Genomic DNA, 20444 nt, shown 5'->3' with positions numbered 1-20444 from the left:
CAATTTATAGGCAGGCGGAAGGAAATACAAACTGGTCTTTAATTTGCACGGCATCAGAATCCATTAGTCTGGCAGAAAACCAATCTGAAGTGTGATTGCAATGAAATGTGTTTTCTCTAGTTCTCTGCTAACAGACTAATTTATTGATGTAGGTGAATGACAGATTTGATATTAGTTTAAAAACCAAAGCATTAAATAGAGGTACTGTGTAATTAATTCTGTAAGGGTGACTAAGCAGGGTAAGTTTTAGAGCTCTTATTGAATACTGCCAATGGGGAATTTTACAAGCAGACGTTCTAATATAGTTTCTAAGCCTCTTTCATCTGTTTTTAGATGCCCAGTCTTTAAAAAGGAATTTGTATTTATTTTGAAATTTACTATTCTCTCCCCAATATCTACTTTAAAGTGTGCATGCAGATTGTTGATGTGCTCAAAGGAGTTAGGGTCCATATTTTTAAATGAACTGGCTTCAAAGACAAAGTTTGAAATTTATAGAGATGTATTAACTTATTCTTTAATTAAACTTGGATATTTCTTAAAGTATCTCTGTTGCATAGAGTTGCTTTGCCTGCCTTCTGTCCCTCGGGCAGAACCATCATCTAACAGGAACAGTGTTTACAAGTGATATTACCAGAAGAGACCACCTAATGGTAAGCAGGATGTAGCCAACTTCCCTGTGAGATGAATCTTTCAAAAATGAGTTTTAGGTGGTTGAGAGAAGGCAGAAAGGATAGGGAAGGTGATGGAAACTTCTTTCGGGGAAATCCATAACAGGTGATACCCAGCTGAAGTTCAAAACTTTGTTACAGGATGTAGGTGAGTAATCCATCTAATGTAATAGGCAGTTTGTGTGCGTTTGCCATGTGGCATAAGGGAGTAATGTAGTTGAAGTAACACCAATTATGTAAGCACAGAGCCTTGGGAAATAGGAAGGGCAGAGCTGGTATTTCCCAGGTAAAGCTTAAGATACCATCTGTGAAACGTCTTGATTTAATTACCTTCAGAACTTCAAGAGCAGAATTAACAACAGTACACCAAGTGATTCTGAAACATGAAAGTATAATTGTGCCTGAATATGTAAGCCAATATTACTGTCATTTCTTTAGCTATCATTTTGAAATCAGTCCTGCATGTGTCAATGCTTTCTGCAGGCAATTCCCATCTTCCAGCAAGCTCATGGGGTGGAGGCCCACCCCCCATCATTACCTGCTTGCCAGGCCAGAGGGTGATGCTCCAGAATCTTTGCTATTGGAATCTGCCTTGGGTGGAAATTATCCCGTTGCAGTTTGTACTGTGTTGTCATATTCTCTAGTCTTTTCCTAAGGGGTTACTGTAAAAGTAGCTTATCTGTCTTTCTAATAATTAACTTTGCTTTCTAATGCAAGTTCTTAATTTCAAGTGTTTTAAGTTCTCACTGAGTTTTAGAATTTTCTGGGGTGACAGAGCTTACATTAGACTGTTTCGTTTTGCCTGGTTTTCTGTCAAGTTCTTCTGTTTCTTTTTGTTCAGTAGCCATTCAACATAAATCCTTACAAAATTACTATAGAAGAGCAAAACTTGATATCTCTTCTAATATTTAAAAAACGATGTTTGGGGAATAAATGACCATAAAGAATAGCAAATATCTTTCATGTGGGGTAAGCAAAGGAATGTGAGAAACTTCTTGTTCTCATTTAAAAATAAGGAATGTTTGAGGCATACCAGCAATTCCTATTACAACAATCACTAATAGTTTTGTGTGCTAACTGAACTTGAGCACTTCCAACAACTTGCTACCTACCACTTGTCATCGTGAGGCATTCTTGTATGGTTTGCTGTGGTATTTGTGGCATTTTTGGCTGGTGTAAAAATATCATCTGCCCTTGCTCCTCCAGTAAAGGTAATGAGTGGTCCAGCTTAAAATGGGTTCTGCCAAGCTGTTATGCCTTAACTCAGCTGCAGTTAGTGGACTCTTTCAGCTGAGCTTCAGGGGACCAGAGGCCAGCAAATGACATCGCTCTTTTAACATAGCCCTTTCCATCCTTTGCCTCACTTAAACCCCCTGTTTTAATAATAATGAAGAGACATTTCTTGAAAGATGTCTTCAGAAGTTATGTTGGTACAGCTGGCTTGAAACTAGGTCCACAATTTTACTTCCATCGACATCTTTAAACAAAAGAAAAAAAAAATAGTTCTTATTTCTTTCTAAGAATAGAGTACCTTGCATATGTGTTTGAGGTGATTTCAGTGCTTGTTTTCCAGACGTGTAGGTTTGAGAGTTCTGCTTCTATGTTCTTTAGAACTTTTCAAGTTGGGCAGACGGAACTTATATGACTGCATTTTTTCACGTTCATGTAAATTGCTTCCAATATGTCATTTAAAATAACATAATTTTGAAAATGAATCTGCCAGTGTGACTTTCCTAATTTCAAGTTTACTACAATCTAGACACTCTGTTTTAAAAAGAAAATTCCCTATTGTTAGTGTATTTTAGTTGTATTTTAATGTTACAGGTGGAAAGTGGAACATTGGGAATAAAAGTTCAGATGTGCTGAATCTGTATTACATTAGCAGGTATGTAGACTAAATGTATTTTTTCCAGACTGAACTGTGGCTATACAAATGCTTAATGTGCAGATGAGTTTACAGCATGAAGAACTAAAGCTGTGTATTTAACAAATGGTCTTCTATGCCCCCAAGCCTCTGTCCCTTCAGGCCAAATATTTCCAGTCTGGCATTTAGAGGACAAGTCCTATAGACTTAAAAACTGCCAAACATTATGAAAGGTTGTATTATGGTCAACATGTTATCAGGTTACTTCTTAACAACACAGTTGTACTGTTAAAAAAAGCAGTCTTTCAAAAATGTTTTGTTTTTTTCTGAAGCACAAGCTAGTTGTTTATCTTGTGTGTGGGTACCTGGGGGATTTTTGATCTTCTATTTTAAAAAGAAGAAGCCTTGATCATACTTATTTTCCAGTATGTATGAATTTGTGTGAACTAACAGTAACAGAATAAGACAAAATACCTTCCATGTTGCCATTAACTCTACTTGTAGGCAGTTAGCAAGCAAAAAATCCTGAAAACCTAACAATAATGCAAACAATGGTTCATAGAAATGAACTTAAAAGAAAACTAAGTAGCTAGTTAAAAAACTGAGTAGAATTGTAAAGCACATAGTAGTGTTATATAAGGAAGTTGATTTGGAACCTTTTAACTGTATAAAAGTTCTGAACAGCACTGTTTTTCTTGCAGACATTACTCTTACTCTTGAAATATGTAGTTTTACTGTACTTTGCTTACCTTCAGATTCAGTGTAATTGATCAGTCGGTATGTCTGTGTGGTGAGGCTGTGGCTTCCCTCTGGCTGGTACATCCTTCTCTCAAGGATGGTAACTAAACTGCAAAAACGTTTAGAACAGGTTTAGCAACTGCTGTGGACTTGTATCTTGCTTGCTTGGTTATAAACAGAAAAGAAAACTCAAAGGCTAAGAGCCTCTGCTGGTTTTGCTCTTGTGAGACCTTTTAAAGGGAGAAGAGCTGCAAGTGCTGAGGTCAGGAGAGGTGGGACAAAAATGCCTCCTCATCAGCACAGCAGGGGCTGGGAAACGTGAGGTCTGCTATTTTCATCTGCTGCCTTCCTACTATGGGCAGAACTCATCTGTTAGAAATAGTCTGGTTCCAGATAAAAAAAGCTTGCTTTTGGTCCCAATGCCTAGCAGGCATAAGAGTTGCTGTTTAAACACTGACAGCACATTTGTCTGACTTGTAAAGCAAAATTAGTGTCAACAAGTCAAGTGGATAAATGTAAAGAGCTGTCAATTTGTGAGGGTGAGAGGCTTGCACCATAAGAGGGAGGAAAAGTCAATCAACACCCTCAAGCCCATAATAAATGGCAATTCAGTTTGAGCCAGCATCCCCACAGAATTTTCTGGATTTTAGAGAGCATGTTTTGAAACAGTAGGTCACTTGTTTAACTTAGGTTTTGGCTAGCCTGTTGATATCATTCATAGGTTGGCTTAAGGAGCAAGATGGCAGGGATATTTGCAATTTGCCTCTAACCATGATATCTTCTCTCTCATGCCAAAAGATGGCCCCCAAAGTTTTCATTGGAAAAGGAAGAGGATGTCTCCTGCTTCTTCTGATTTTTGCCAGCACCTTTATAAACATAAAGTTTGTAGCAAACAGTGATATAAACATAGAGCATATGGAAATGGTCAGCAAAAAGGCAGTGACATTGAGCTGGGAAATGCTGATACTGGATGCTCTTTGTGGAAAATGTGATCTTTAAAGAAAAGTGCAGAGGGAATATTTTCTGAACACAAGACTGATGGTGGTTTCAGGTGTTCAGACACAGGACGGAAGTGCAAGCAGGAAAACAAGTGGGTAGTAAAATTAGAATTGAGAAGAGGTAGATCACATGAACTCTAATGAAGGCAGGCTTCTCTGTGTAATTTCAGTAACAGGAGTTACTTGTAGAAGTGGAGATAAGGATGAGACTGCTTTTCAGGAGTGTTAAGGTAAGGACAAATGAGAAGATGATAGTGGGGAGATCTGAGGAGAGAGATGGATTACCATGATGATGGCAGAACTGGCTCTTCAGAGCTGCAGCTAGCTTAGCCTGGAGGAGATGCAGAAGGGCAGCCAGGGGAAAGGAGCTGGTTCTCAAGGTGTGCTGCAGCCTGAACTAACAAAGGTGAATATGGTGTGAAGATTGCACAGGGATATGGAGAGAAGTCATATGACAAAGTGAGACACTGAGTGGAAATAGGAGAGGTGCCCTTCAAATGTGTTAGGATTTTTAAGAAGTATTTTCTAGGGGGAATAAGACAAGGGAGGGGCTGATGAGTACTTGATTTTGGAGCAAGAAATCAGTATTTGTATAAGCATACTTTGAAAAGTTTTACATATGTAGGTGTTGCTGCATGCAAACTGGATGTGCTGGATAATTGCTGTGAGTTAATGGTATTGTCAGTGGTGCTATGACACTTCATGATCCTGGTGTGGAAACAGTTGATTCATCAGAGTAGTGATTTGCATGCTAATTATAACATAGCTAATTATGGTATTTAAAAGGGATATGCAGACATATTGGCACCTTTCCTCCTTCTCCACCTACCTTAGAAATACTTAGTTAGAAAATTAAAATTTTCAATAGTAGATGTTGCAAAGCTGAACTTTTGCACGTATCAGTGACCTGGACTTCAAGTAGAGATGGTAATAAAAATAGATTTAAGCAGCTGCTCTTTATTTATATTTTTCCTTTAAGACAGTAACAGTTAACCACAGCATGGTTTCTTGAGATAACACTTTATGGGATGGAAGCATCTTGCTTGGTATGTAGAGATTACAAAATCATATTGTTGTGCATAACAGCTCAGCTATAAATTAGCTCCAAACATAGTGCGATGTCATCCGCTACTGCTCCCTGATCTGTTTCACATCATGCTCGGTTAGCACTCTCTCTGTTTTTTCCATTCTATTTCCTGAAAATCTTTTCCAAGACACTTTACTGACCTTTATTTTATTAATTACAAGAATCTATATTTCTGTTTTGGCTTGTTTTCCTGCAGGGAGCATCATAAAATCTTAATCAAGTGAAAATGGCCTTTACCAATCTGACATCAAAGGCTGTATTATTGTATGATGAATGGATTAAAGATGCCGGTGAGTCATTTAAATCTAAAACTTATTAACTTTTGATAATTTTGAACAGCAATATGTAGTTATTCTAGGTGTACTGCTTATCAACTTAGAAGTAGCTTTGTCTTCCTATAAATGTTCCTAAGGCTTGTCAGGTTACTTATTGATATTTTTAACTATAAAGAACAGACTAGTTTCTGCATTTTAAAAAAGCAAAGCTCAACTAGTTTATGGGTATAACCTCAGCCTAAATAAATTGCAAACAGTGTTTCTTCTGTCAGTGTTCATGGCTTACCTAAATATATAACTTACATTTTTCCTGCTTTAACTCTTTTTCATTACCAAACAACAGTATTTTATCAGTTAACTGAGCTAGGTGCATGGTGTTACTGTATTCTGCTTTTACAAAGTGAAAGAAATAAAAACCCTGATAAATTGTAATATATTGAAATTAGAGTACTCTATCAGAGTTCTGTTTTGAAAAGGAATATTAGTCTCTTGTGGCAGCTGGTATGAGGATATAAAACACACTTTGCTTTAATATTGTTCTGTAGTTCTGCATGCTTTAACAAAAAATGACAAAGAAGATCTCAAATTTGGGGTTAAGATCCACCTGTGTCAGTGACATCCCTGAGTGTTCCTTACTGTGGCAGGCATGTAGTGATGGGGGTTAACTGTTTCCTGGGGAAAACTTGAGAAGCAGTTAAGGTTTGATCAATAAAATGACTAATTTATATTTTTCAGTATAGCTGAGAACCATTTCTCTTGTTCTGTAAAACCATGTAAAACAAAAAGCATGCAACTGAGAAGGGAATTTTATCAGTATGACTTGTGGGGTGAAGTGGATTTGGGTGAAGCTGGGTGATGAAGCATTTCTGATGCAGTGTCCATGACTTCAGAATTCGAGTTCCTCGTTTTCCTACCTACCAGTGCTTGCATTTGGCATGTCTTAGCATACTGTTAGTGGCAGGACATGCTTTCCTCAGGATCAAGCTAGGAAGACAGACAGGAGAGTTTTGGTGGTACCAGTGCAAGGGGTGGATGCAGAAAAAGCAGGCAATTGTGAAGAGCTGGTGATTCCCTTGCAGTGCAACACCCACAGGTGCCTAGTGCTGCGGTTCACAGTCCTTGTTGGCCTGCAGGCAGCAGCACTGGGCACATCACAGGCTGTGAGCATTACAATGTGCTTTCCTCCTCAGTCTGTTTTAAAAACTTCCAGTGGCTGTAAATAACGTCAGAGGGTCTCACGGGAGATAGATTGCTTGAATGCTATGGGTTGAAAATCACTGACTTAAGACATTTGGCCATGAATTAAACACTTTTCAAATTGTAGTCGTTCAATTTCACCCCCAAAATACAGCAGCAAATGATGAAAGCAGCAATTTGAGTCAATAGTTAAGTTTGGGGTCATTCAGAAACAAATCTTCCAAAGATTAGTTCATAAATATTAAAATATATATATTAAAAAAAAATACACAAAGTTCATAGCAGTTCTGCGTACAGAGAAATGCAGAAGTCTTTGGTGAGCTGAGGCAATGATGAACCACAGAAGATTGCAGTGGAATCATGGTGAAGCTCCAAGGGGAGCGCCTGCCAGCGTCAGCTGCAGGGAGAGGGAGCAGGACTCTCTGCAATACTTCTGTATGGGATAACTGGAGAGGGAACTTGCAACACTTAGACCACTTGGAGGCTTGTAATATGAAAGTGTGTGTTTGTCAGGTGGTGATGTGTCCGGACTGAATATACACACGCCTCACGTACTAAGCTACAAATACCAGCTGATGGGACAGAAGGTCTCCTGACTTTAAAATCCCCGTATTTAATATGTCTAATGTCCTACCGCTTATAAAGCTCAAGGATCTTTAACAGTGGGGCTGCTCCCAGTCTGTGACTTGAACTTTTGAAATAAGGTTCGTGCTTCTCCAGAAGAACGAAAACTCACATGGAAATGCAACCTCAGCGATGTGCTTGTGCAATGCCTTCCCGTGCTGCCCTCTGAGCCCCATGCGTGTGAGAATGCAGACTTCTCATGAAGGAGACCTAGGCAGAAAACTGTCACTCGTGATTCTGTGTCTCCTCCTCATTACGTGTGAAGAATCGATGCAGAAAGAAGTGTTGAAACCTACAGGTGCTAAATCTTGTTGTCTAGTCGGTGTGGATTTGAGGTGAATGGACTCTGAAACATGATCAGTGATAGCAAAACCTAAACTGTTCAGAATGAAGTACCTTTCTGTAGCTGTTTTAGGATTTAGTAAATACTGGAAAGATCTGATTTTTATTTTTTTTCTTTTTTCTCCTCCTCCCCTCTTCTAGATCCAAGACTGGAAGGCTGGCCACTCATGTCTTCACCTTTTCCAACAACCTTTATCGTTGGAACCTATGTTTATTTTGTCACTTCCTTGGGACCCAAACTCATGGAAAATAAAAAACCTTTTGAACTCAGGCAGATAATGGCGTTTTATAACTTTAGTGTGGTAGCCCTTTCTTTATATATGACTTATGAAGTAAGTACTACTTTTATTTGTAATGTTTTTATGTATTTCATGCATCTAACTGCTACACTTTTAATACATTTATTAATATAATTCCCACTCTGTAGTTCTCTAGTAATAAAAAAATATTATTCTGATTTTTGTAATTAAATTCCTCCAATCAGTTTGCTAAACTAATTGAGCTGATACTTGAAAAAAGGGAATAAGTCATACCTAGAAGGAAATATTATAAAATATTTTGTCATAATGTATAATCTACAAAGTCAAAAATTCTTATTTATTTAATTTCCCTGGGCTGTGGCAGGTAAACCAGACTACATGTTTTTCTTTGTTGTAATTGCTTCTCTCCTACAATGTGACAGTCAACTATGATGTTTCAGACATTGTATAGAGTATGTTTACTGTGCAATAATCTTTAGTTAGATCTGCCTTTTAAATGACAGAAGTTAGAAAATCTAATTTGGGATCTTCATCCTTTAAAAAAAAAAAAAAAAAAAAAAAACCCCAAACCAACCAACCAAAAAAACTCCAAAACCCAAAGAATGAAAATATTTAGCGTTGATTCCCCACTCACCCCCAACCCCAAAATAACAAATGTTCTTTCTTTCAAAAGGAATGTTAGACTTGAAGAGTGGAAAGCCTGATGAGTTGTATAGCATTATGGGCTGAATGACCTAAAATTCCTTACATGAATGATACAGACTGTGTAGAAGCATTATTTTAGAACCTTAAACTTTAAGATAGCTAATGTTTATTGAGGGTTTTGGGTTTTGTTGGTTGGTTGGTGTTGTTTGTTTTTTGGTTGTTTTTTTTTTGGCTGGTTGGCTTTGCATGGTTTTTTTGGCTGGTTGTTTGGGGATTTTGTTGGGTTGGTTGGGGTTTTTTTTGTGAGTGTGATTGTTTGTTGGGGGTTTTTTTGGCTGGTTGGGTTTGGGTTTATTTGGCTGGGTTTTTGTTTTTTTTTTTGGCTGGTTGGTCTTTAAAGTGTAGCTATTTAACATAACATTGTGTGAATGATAGCCTTATACATTTGTTTGGTGAAGCTTCACTACGGTAGTACTGACCCTCTTTAAGTTAAATCTGGCTATGTGGCTATTTCAGGTTTGGCAAACTAGCAGTGAAAAGTTGTCATCTTATAGTGCCAAACTGGCAGGATACCTTTCTGTCTGCTCAGTTTGCATAAATTTCATCATAAGTTACAGTGGACTGCTTGACATCTCTTTTAACAGCAGTCTAAAGGCAGTGCAGCAGCAGCTATCTGTCATGAGTGTTGTGTGGAAAGCGTGGGCCAGATGCACACATTTGCTATTTAGACCTTGTTTTGAAAAACTGCCAAACTTCCTTTTGTGATTTGGTGCCAAGTTTGAATTTGGTTATAACCCTCAGAAACAAGCAAAAAAGAATTAAACTTCTTTTAGTGTCTGACCCTAACACAGTGTTCAATTAATCTGCTGTCAAGACTTCCACGTTACAATTTCATGAAAGACTGCGTGGATGGAGTGTGACAGATTGAATTTCTGCTATTGTCTGTGCTCAGCAAAAAGCTGATTCTGTCCCTCTTTGGAATGAAGCTATTTGGTGGGTGCTTTAGTATTGTGCTGTCTTGATGGTGTTTCAGATCTTGTTTTATTTAAGCAACTGATTCTTTCAGGAAGTTACACGGACTAAAACCCTCCATCTGTTAAGAAAGCTGAACCACCTATTGTGCCTGTGTGTGGTAATGATCAGTGGATGAGAAGCACTTTATAAACAGAAATGAGATACAGCAGGCCCTGCTGGCTGCCAGACAAATGAGCCAAGTGTAATATTAACAACATTGCTGTTTTCCAAGCTTTAATATATTATAAGAGAAAAGATTATATGCTATTTTTTACATACAGGCCTTTGGTCATGTGTGTGCTCTTGATTGTAAAACTCTAGCTTTTCATTGCTCACATCAGTGAAAGAGTAATTTAATCATGCAGTTTGACTAAGCAACATTTTAGAAACTACGATATTAAAAATATAGTGCATAATAACTTCTTCCTTGTCTTTAATGATATTAAGCCATGTTTTTCTGTTATGTTGGTTTTCTTTCAGTATTAAGATACTGTGCTGGTTTCTTCTCAGTATTGAGACAGTTGGCTGTGATAGCAGTTTTCAAAAAATTGCAAAATGTTTGATTTGTTTTTGTGACCAGATTGACATGCTAAGTTGCTTTTTTTAACATTGGGTTTGAGATGCAGCTGTTTCTCCTCTTCAGTTACTAATAATGGAATAATGGGTGCAGGAAGAATTTTTTTTATGTTTATAGGTGTGGTGCTGGAATTGGAAATTCATTAATCTGCAACAGCAAAGGATTTTATGGTAGCTAGCCCACACAGAGGTAGATGATGGACAAGACTGCTGATTCAACAAGTTTTTGATACTGTTTTCCTCTCCTGCTTACCGATTACAAAAGTAATCCAAAATTAATGAATTTTTCAAAAGACATAAAGTAAATCTCTGCCTTTTCCCTTTACTCCAGTTTCTTATGTCGGGTTGGGCCACAGGGTACTCGTTCCGGTGTGATATTGTTGACTACTCAAGATCACCTACAGCTCTAAGAGTAAGTTGCCAAACACAAAGCCAAATTGTTATGCTACACTGACTTTATTTTTAGAAATTCTTTTTGAGCAACCAAATGCACTTCTGTAGAGTGGAATGCACTAAATGGAAATGCTGTCTTGCATAATGTAGATCATGTGAGTTAACTGGAGAATTGTTAACTCAGATTGTTTGGGAGAAAGAAGGAAGCAACACATTTGTTGGCTTGTTCTTGGTTTTAAAATTCCTTCAGGATTAAAAGATCTTTTGTGTTTTTAAAGAAAAACCAAACAAACCATATACTTAAATATTTGTCAACCTTCTGATGCCACTTACTTTCCTTTATAGTTACTTATTTTTCTTGCAGCTGCTTAGTTTATTTGACTATCAAGATTTGACAGTTTTTGTGATTTACTCTTGCAGATGGTACGAACTTGTTGGCTTTACTATTTTTCCAAGTTCATTGAATTATTAGACACTGTAAGTATTTGTAACCTAATAAAAAAAGTAGTGATGTTTCCTTTTCACAGTAGAAGTGGTGCTGTTGGGGCTGCGGGCATAAATTGCTTTTTATTTAGCCCTCCAATCTTCAGTCATTGGGATACTATCAAACTGTTCACCCTTATTATCTTGTCTCATCTTATTGTCTCATTACACTGTCATTCCTTGATCATCAGGAAAAATTTTAATGAGGAAACACACCTTCAAAAATTTAGGAAGCCCTGATAATTTTCCTGTGTAATAGCTGAATACACTAACCTTTTGTGCTATGGCAGTGCTTGTCTCAGCACTGCAGATGAACAGTTGAGCATGCTGAATTTTTTTTCCATGTCGTCTTCAGATTTTATCGTCTGCATTCGGAATATTTGCATCAGTAGCTCTGAATACAACATAAATTTCCGTACCTGCCTGCTCTAGATTCCTGTGTATGCCTCAGGGGTCATAATTATTGATGTATTTGGTATCAGGCTGGCACTCTAACCTGTTTCAAAGGTCCAAGCAGCAACGTGTTAAAGCAGAATGCAGATCTTGCTCACCACCATCAGCCATCTGTCTTCCCCTCTTCCAGAAACCGACATCTAGGAGGGTTCCTTTAGCTATTTTCAAACCAGCTTCTGAGTGTTGGAATTGGCTGTGATTTCTTTTGCCCTATTGCATGAGGCACAGTAGTGGCCATTTAGGAGCTGACTCATGAGCAGCTAGGATGTTCTACACCCTGCGAGCAAGGTTAGCCATCTAACTTTCATCTGCAAATACTCGTGATTCAGCATTGGAAGATCTTATTGACTGAGACGAGTGGAATGGTAATGGAAGGGCCAGGAATGCTAAAACTGGAAAAGCCTGATGAGTTTAGTCCTCTATTTACATTTACTACCCACTAGTTAGACTTGCCCTTTTTAATTAGTTCTTGACCTGAAAAATTATTTTTGCTTAAATTTGTTTTGTTTGAGTCCACCTAATCAGGTACCTGTTTCTCAGCAGCTTTTTGGTTTTATTGCAAAAGTAATTTCTTAGCTGTATTTGTCAGCTGTCACCAAATGTTTTCCCTGGCCCAACAGACTTCTTTTATTCTGTGCTCATTTGCTTGCCATCTGATACTACCCTTTGCATGACCTGACTTTTCCTTATACAATTTTCTTGCTTTGTCTTCCCATAACACTTTCCTTGAAGTCTGTCCTGTAAAATGTGGCCTGTCAATATCGATTAAAAATACCTACATATTCTGTCCAATTTTGCCTTTTTCCAAGGGTAGCTAACTCAATGTTCATAATAAAGTGCTTTTTATCTGACTTAGTATTTTCTACTGTGCCTGTATCTGTTGCTGGTTCTTCAGTTAATTTTCTCAAACAGCCTTGCATTAGAAGTTCAGGGGACTTAAAATCTGACGTTTCTAGACACTTCTCAATCCAAGCAAGTCCTTCTTATGCTGTCCATTGCACACATAGGTGGTGGCTTTCAACACTTGCCCTGGCTTTTGGGACTCCACAGGTGGATTTTACATACTGGTTTAATTTTTTTTTAAATTAATCTGCATATCCAGAGCCTCAGTTTTCTTCCTTCTCTCTAGACCACAGCTGTGAAGAATTTTTAGATGTATAGTAGTGAGCAGCCAGCACTGATGCATACAGGTTTTTATAAGTATATTGGGCTTGATTATCTCCTGTAACATACTGTTCATTAAAAATCTATTTCAGATATTTTTTGTGCTGCGTAAGAAAAACAACCAAGTTACATTCCTGCATGTCTTTCATCATTCCATCATGCCATGGACCTGGTGGTTTGGAGTCAAATTTGCTGCAGGTAGTGGAGAGAGAGTTTAAGTTGTACATATCCTCTGGTAGTAAAAGTCAACAATGCTAGACAAAAATATTTAAAGAACAATTAAAAATCTTGCAAACATCAGTGTTTTTAAACGTAGATGTTTGCAGCATTTCATGGAACATCTGAGATCACCATAATTATTTAATGGGTGAGGAGTACTCATTTTTCCTATTTGACAGCATTTTCTGCAGCATTGGTTTCTCATAGAGGGGAAAAGGTGCAGAGGAGAGAGCTGCATGTAAGCAAAGACCATTATTAAATGAAAAAGAGATGTGACTGTAAAATCAGAAGTGCTAGGGGAGGTGTAAAAGGCAGATAACTGCTGAAACTCCTTCAGAGCCATTTTTCCTCTCAAATGTAAGAACAAAGTTGGAGTGGAAGACTGTGTTCTCACTTGTTTTTGCCTGTTTAAGAGATTATTCAGGCTGCTTTGCAGTTATTTTTACTGGCTTTAGGCAGCATTGTTTTTTAATTACATCTAATACTTTGTCTTTCATAAAACCACAGAAGTATTTTTCTGGACCTTACATATTACAGAAACTTACCAGAATTTTCATAAATTTAAAGTTTTTTTGTCCACTTCTAGCTTACCTTTACTTTCTTCTTTACTGCTCTCTGTCTATGTATGCAGCTTCCTATGCTATATTATTAGTGTGCACCACTAATAAATATAGCTTGCCATGAGAATAGTCTGATAAGCACAGAGTGGAGAAATGCATAGTCTAGGAGAGTGTTGGGTTTTTTTAGTAGTGCATACTAAGGGTGTGTGTATGTTTCTTCACACATGTTCTCTGGCATTATTTTTTTTTCTCCCAGAAAATAGGCAACAAATTGATGAAGAAAACCACTGCTTGTTAAATCTGATATGTTAGTGCTTGTATTATGAATACAAAAATAAGACTTGGAAGCAGTCCAGAGAATTTGTAGATAGGATCCTTTGAACATGTCCAGTGCACGGATATTCCTAGTACATGAAAGGATGTGCTTCCTCTGTATTTGTTGAGTTTCTGTTATTAGACATGATCAAGACGGCAGCTTCCTTTCTCAAATGTTGCTGAGTAACTGGTATTTTAATGTAATGATAAAATTATGAATAGCTTTCTCAGCATACATTTCAGTGTGTTTAGAGATTTGCAAAAAAACCCCAACAAAACCCAGCAACTATCAGTCTGTCCTCTTCAACCTTGAAAAGTTTCCATTTATATGTGATTAACTTTCTGCCTTTTATCTGGACATCGGATCAGTATCCCAGCTACAAGCTTCTGCTTTTGCATCAGATTCAAATTTCCCATGTGATAATTTGACAAATACTTTCAGCAAAGTATGCAAGAGCTGTTTTGTCCTCTGCCAATAATTGTCCCTCCTAGTCATTCAGAGCTGTGTTTATTCCTACAGCTTTATTGCTTATCTTTATACTAATCTTTCCAAATATTCTTCTGTTTGATAACTTGACTTTTTTTTCCAAGAATTTCATTCCTGCTGATGATTATCTTATATTCAATTTCATGACTTTTTGTCCTTCTAAATAGTGGCATTGATCAAGTTTTCAACCTGTTTGTAAAAAAACACAATGGGTTTGAATGGAGATGCTTCTTTTCTGATCTGATATAAACAGGGAATTGTAAAATGGTGCTTATGTATGGTGTTGCTTTTTGGAGCTTATTTTTGTACTGTTGATTAGGTTGTTCTTTCTTTTTTCTCTGCTTTAACTATTTATTTTTTATTCTGAATATTCACTGTGCAAGCCAAAAAAAGTATGTACATTTGAGCTGTAAGAACATTAAAATTATTTTTAAAAATACAAATATCTAAGTTTCAAAGAAAGTTTGCAATCACAGCAGGAAGACTTATGATCTGTCAAGCTGAAAGATTACTGTGAGCTACTAAAATCACAAAATACATTTTATTTTTAACTGGAATTATTCTTAATGGAAAACTGGTGCTTTTTCCCCTTCACTAAATGTCTGCTTTTATGTCGCTTTGTTTTCTTCCTGATGGTCAATATTTTCATGTTCATATTTCTCTTAGATCATTTTTACCTACAATTTCTTATGTTCATTAAATACATTCAGGATCATACAACTCCGTCATTGATCCAATGGAGAATGAAGTACTTCCTTACTTGCTTTGTGAAATATTCATATCTTACTAGTTTCATTCATGATTGTGCCCCCAAAGGGGCTACTTGGCCTTAAGTTTCCTTTTCACTGTAAGTATGCTTTTGAGGTGGATGATGGATTTGTGAGACCCTTACTTAAGTCATGATTCCAAAAGATTGTTGCCTGAAACAGATTCTTTCCCTGAGAATCTGGAAATCTGTGTTGGGCAGAGAATTATAATTTGTCCTCCAGAGCTTTGCAAAGTTCATCGTGATGTCTAGAAAAGAGGTATAAAACATGAGAAACACTGTTTCTACTAAACTCTCTGTTTCCATCATGTATATGTTTTAATAAAAAAATTAACCCAAAGAATGGCACTAAAACCTTTTACAGATAACTAGGTCAGCTAGGTTTTATTGCTGTTTTGGAAATAGATAAACCTTTCTGAGAAAGGAAAGTGATACGATCCCTCAGAAATGATGTCAAACTAATTCAAGTTAAATACCTTGAGGGTTAATCAAAGTCTGTAGGCTTTGTGGTACATGTTTTTAATATCTTGACTCAAAACAAACTACTAGGACTTGTAGCCACCTACTAAGTGGCTTTTTAAGTACCTGATCCAATAATATTACTATATTTTTGGTTTTCTACAGGTGGTTTAGGAACATTTCACGCTCTGCTGAACTGTATTGTCCATGTTGTCATGTACACTTATTATGGAATCTGTTCTTTGGGACCAGCCTATCATAAATATTTGTGGTGGAAAAAATACATGACAACTATACAACTTGTGAGTAACTTTCTGTTTGATGTAAACACCTCTTAGAAAGCTGATTGTGGCTAATGAGGCTTAATGCAGTACGTTTATGCTTTAGTTATGTTCATATGTGTAGTTAACAGCTGGTATAAGGTTTACTCATGTTTTAATTGAATAAAAACAAAGTTGTGAGTCCCCTCAGTTATATGCATAAATCTGCTTCAGCTTTCACTATAATCACAGATTTAGACACATGCCCTCTTCAGTTATCCACTATTTGGTAAACAGATTCATAAAACTTAGTGCCTGTATACAAATAATTAGAATGTAAGTTTACACCAAGAAAACATAATTAATGTACAGAATACTCACGTGACTAGTAGTGAAGATTAGGGCAAAAGAAGTATTTCTTTAGAATTTTGTATCTGTCCTTTCACAGAATGTTTTTTTAGAGAATTTACCTCTCTTTAAAAATGCTTAAAGTTAAAAAATTGCTCTTGCAGTAATTACACTAAGTGTTTTACCAGCCTTAGATCACTTTCAAAAGGTCACTGCTCTGAGTCCTTTTTCATGCCTGGCTTTTTAATAGGCAAATTTTCAAATTTCAGCTTCTGGCTGAACAATTAGTTTGGCCTGAGCAAGGATGCTGATGTAGGAGGGAAAAGAGCAGGGAGAAGCAGCCGTGGCTGTCTGCTTGCACCAGGTCTGGTGTTGATCAAATACTTCAAGTAATCATGTGTAACTGAACAATTTAGCTTGAATACTTACAACGTGAAATCTTTTTGTCTTGGAGGCGCTACCAGTGGATCATTAACTTGGAGTTCATGTGTTTGTGTTTTTTTTTAAATCCTTCATTAAGTTGTTATTTGGGACCTGCAGACCTTTGTGACATATGCTAATGTGCAGGGAAAATGGGAATTCATGATCACCAATCTTACCCTTTTGTTTTTCCTGGCTAATTTTTCGAAAGAAGCCTCCCATTTGTCACTGGTCAAATACTGTGTGCCTCCTCCTTTCTTCTCTGAACTGATCAGGGCAGACTTCCTAGTATGGGTTTCTCAGTGCTGCTTGTAATTCAGTTTGTCCCAGGACTTCTTTCTTTAGCTTGTGAAAGTGTTTTCCGGTAGAGTAACATTCTGGGAGAGGGGCACTAAAGGTGCATCTCTGCTGTTTTAAGAAGTGCCACCCCCTCCTCTCCCTGCTTTCTGTTTTTCTGTATACAAGTTATGATGAATCTTTTTAAACTTCTGTAGTTTGCCATTTATTTAAAAATATTTATTTTCTTCACATTTTTCCTCCAGGTCCAATTTATTATGATTACAGGCCATATAGGACAAATCTACATGATGGATGATTGTCCATACCAGTATCCAATTTTCATGTTTATTATTTGGCTATATGGCTCTGTGTTTTTAGTCTTGTTTCTCCACTTCTGGTACCACGCTTACACGAAGGGACAAAGACTACCAAAGATGGCAAGAAACGGGACCGGCAAAGATCAGTGAAACAAACTCTTGTCTCTAAACCAAAAAAGTGTATATGTCAAAGTTTAAACTTGCACTACTTGACAATCATAATATTTAGGTGCACACACTACAGTGTGTATTTTGTACATTTTCATCCAAAACAGAATTTGTATTTTTACCATAAGTTATTTGGGACACAGAATTTGGGGGATGGCGGGAGTAGCATGGATCTCTGATTATGAAAAAAAGGCATTTTTTCAGCAACTTGTTCACGTCTATCCTATAAGAAATCAATGGATAGATGAACTTTATCTAGAAGATGCATGAAAATAAAGATATTCATTGGGAAAATTAAAATGTGTATGACAAGTACTGAGTACTTTGAACACTGAGGGCAAATAAATTACTTCACCTTAAATGTTATCAGTTGCTGACACTGTCAGCTACATTTTATTAAAAGAATGAATCTTCAGCAAGTACTGTTTATAGAATCTAAAGCTTATTATTAATATAGTTAATACATAAACATTGTTAAATGTGTTTACAAACGATATTACTTTAAGGAAAGGAATGTGTTAATCTGTCAAGGTATGGTGTTTCATTTGAAGATCGTAGCTTTTGGGATACACCGTCTTCTACCAAGCTAATTGATTTCATGTTCTACTCCCTTGAACATTATTCTGAATGATGGAAACCTACTAATTTGAGGATTATCCAAAAGTCTTGTAGTGTAATGATAAAAACATCTTACTGATTTGTTCACTAAAATAGCCTAACATACTTATTATTCAGTGTATCTATGGATATATTTTAATATTGGTAGCCTAGGCTGTTTAGGGGGGAAAAGATTGTAATTCAATAGCCAAAATCTTAGTCCTCAAGTAGGTTTAAAAAAAAAAACCAATGTATTTTTGATTCAAGCCTAAATGTCAGCTAGCATGATTCCATTTCCATTATCTATTGAAATACATGCATAGAATTTTTTTGTGTTTTTTTTTTTATTATTATTATTTGTTTTTAACAACTCAAAGTTTCTCTATTAATAGCACCAGTTACCTTGTCTGGAACTAGGCAAAAAGGTACGTGTTGTTTTCTGAGCTGCTAAGAACAGGGCAGGCAATGGTGACCACACATGACTCCAGTCCATGCAGAATTACCCAATATGTTGTTTTCCATGGTTAGGCAGACTGTTAGGGTCACACATGTATAGAAATCAAAAGACTTAGCTATTTGTATGCAAGGTGCATTTCTACTGTATGAGTTTATTGGGAATTTGGTGCATGCAATAGATCTGTAAATGAGGATTTAAAGGTGTAAAAACTACAGTTTTCTGTTATGTTTACCACTAACAGAAAAGAAGCTTGTGATAATTTGCTTCATGCTTCATCTCATCTGTTGCATTTTTAAATACCCAGAACCTTTTAATTGCCTCCCTGTTGTACAATTCCAAGAAAGTAAGTTTTGTTACATGAATACTTTTATGGGGATACTGACATTTATGGTGCATTGTTAATGCTTAAAGGAATTTGAGCTTTATCTTGAATGTGAGTTGCAAATGATTTCTTAGGAGATTACATACAAGTCGTCTTTATAAAACAAATAAAATAATTTATATTTTATCTTTCTGCTTGTCAATCCCTGTAGCTATCAACTGTTGTGACTGATTGAAATTAGATCCCAGAAAAGATTTTGATGGCTTGAGATGTATATTGCAACCCCTGAATTTTAAATGCTTGATCCTGGAATCATCAGTGCAGTTTTGGCTCCCTAGCAGTGCATATGGAGAGGTGCTTTAGCACATATTCCAAGACAGTTGGGGTGCTGATCAGGGGCCATGTGTTTTCAGTGGGAAATGCAATCACTGACTCTTAAGTCTCAAATCCTGCCAGTCTCCAGCCTGTGTGTATGCCCTTGGTTTCCAAAGTAGGGGGGGTCATCTCTTAGAGAGAGAGAGACATATTGCTGTGTTTTCAAATAGCTGGAAAGGATTTGCCTTTGATTACTTTTTAAAGCTTGAACGGTGCCTGGTTTTTATATAATAATTTATTGACTACTGATAAAGTAACTGGGACAATTTGGTTCATTTAGGCCTTCTTGAACCTGTGAGTTCAAGTGTGTTTGGGAAATGCAGGCCTCTTGGGAGAAAGGCTGTAATAGCCTCTGCTGCTTCTGGAGGGGAGTAGGTGTTAGTCCTTAGTCTTGCAGACGGCAGCTATGCGCATATGGGAGGTCCTAGCTCTGTCTCCAATTTTGCAGTTATGAACACACCACCACCACCACCCCAAATATGCATGGAGGAATGCATCCTGCACCTGGGTATGAGGAGCCAGGTGCTTTGTCAGTTTGAGACCCAGTTTTGCAGCTGATTCTTCAAACTCACTTAGGCTTGAGTAGGAGCTGAGAGTGTACACAGTCAAAACTAAGCAGCTCTGCAGGTGGACAGGTGCTGAACATAAAGGAGCCAGGAAAAACCTTCCAAGTCCACCAGTTGTACAGTAGCCACCTGCCACCAGACTCAGTTGTTTGAGATTAAGAATTAATATGCAGGAGCAGAAACAAGATGCTAATCATGCAGTGGGCTATCAACAAGTGCCATTTCAGATTCTTACCGCATAATTTCTTGCACACTGGTTTAGTTTTCTGGAAGTAACAAAGCATTTGGAGAAAGAATGCATTGTTTCAGCAAGTTGTATGGGTGTATCCTAAGAGATGATTTAGTATAACTATGCTAATGACATCAGTACAAAATGTTATTAACCCTGTCTATGCACAGTGTTGCAGCCCATGTGCAGAATCACACAGTCCTGATCTGGATAGTTAAGTTTTTCCTACCTAAAAATAGTGCAGCTGACATGCTGAAGTGTGTTCACATTGGAGTGAACCAAAATCATTAATATTACAGTAAATGTTTGCTGATGAGGGGAATTGCATTGAACTTTTGTATTCCTTATATTTGGTGGAGAAACAGCAGTGTTACTAGCTACTCCTCTCCTAAGACACTGAGTCCTGAAAATTGGGGGTGGATGGGTGGCTTTTTGGTGGGCTTCTTTTTTTTTTTTTCTTGGTTTTTTTTTTTTTTTTGGGGGGGGGGGCGGTATGTTTGAGGTTTTTTTTTTTGGTTT

General features: G+C 37.1%; 1 protein-coding gene across 11 annotated transcripts in view; it reads left to right on the top strand.

Moving 5' to 3' along the window:
- Positions 1-20391, top strand: part of ELOVL7 (ELOVL fatty acid elongase 7) — a 54519-nt gene extending 34128 nt beyond the window's left edge. For 6 of the 11 annotated variants that reach the window (XM_080370965.1, XM_080370969.1, XM_080370973.1 and 3 more), the window contains exons 2-8: positions 5552-5645; positions 7935-8125; positions 10620-10700; positions 11102-11158; positions 12874-12979; positions 15753-15889; positions 17158-20390. In XM_080370965.1, coding sequence (XP_080227091.1) covers positions 5582-5645; positions 7935-8125; positions 10620-10700; positions 11102-11158; positions 12874-12979; positions 15753-15889; positions 17158-17361 — 840 coding nt within the window. In that variant the 5' untranslated portion in view covers positions 5552-5581 and the 3' untranslated portion in view covers positions 17362-20390. The other 5 variants (XM_080370968.1, XM_080370970.1, XM_080370967.1 and 2 more) reach the window with 5 other exon arrangements.
- The last annotated feature ends 53 nt before the right edge of the window (positions 20392-20444 follow it).

This window comes from Falco punctatus (genome assembly GCF_963210335.1).
Source record: "Falco punctatus genome assembly, chromosome: Z".
In the NCBI taxonomy this organism is placed as follows: domain Eukaryota; kingdom Metazoa; phylum Chordata; class Aves; order Falconiformes; family Falconidae; genus Falco; species Falco punctatus.
The sequence above is the reverse complement of the archived record's forward strand: the minus strand, read 5'-3'. Positions and strand labels throughout refer to the sequence as shown.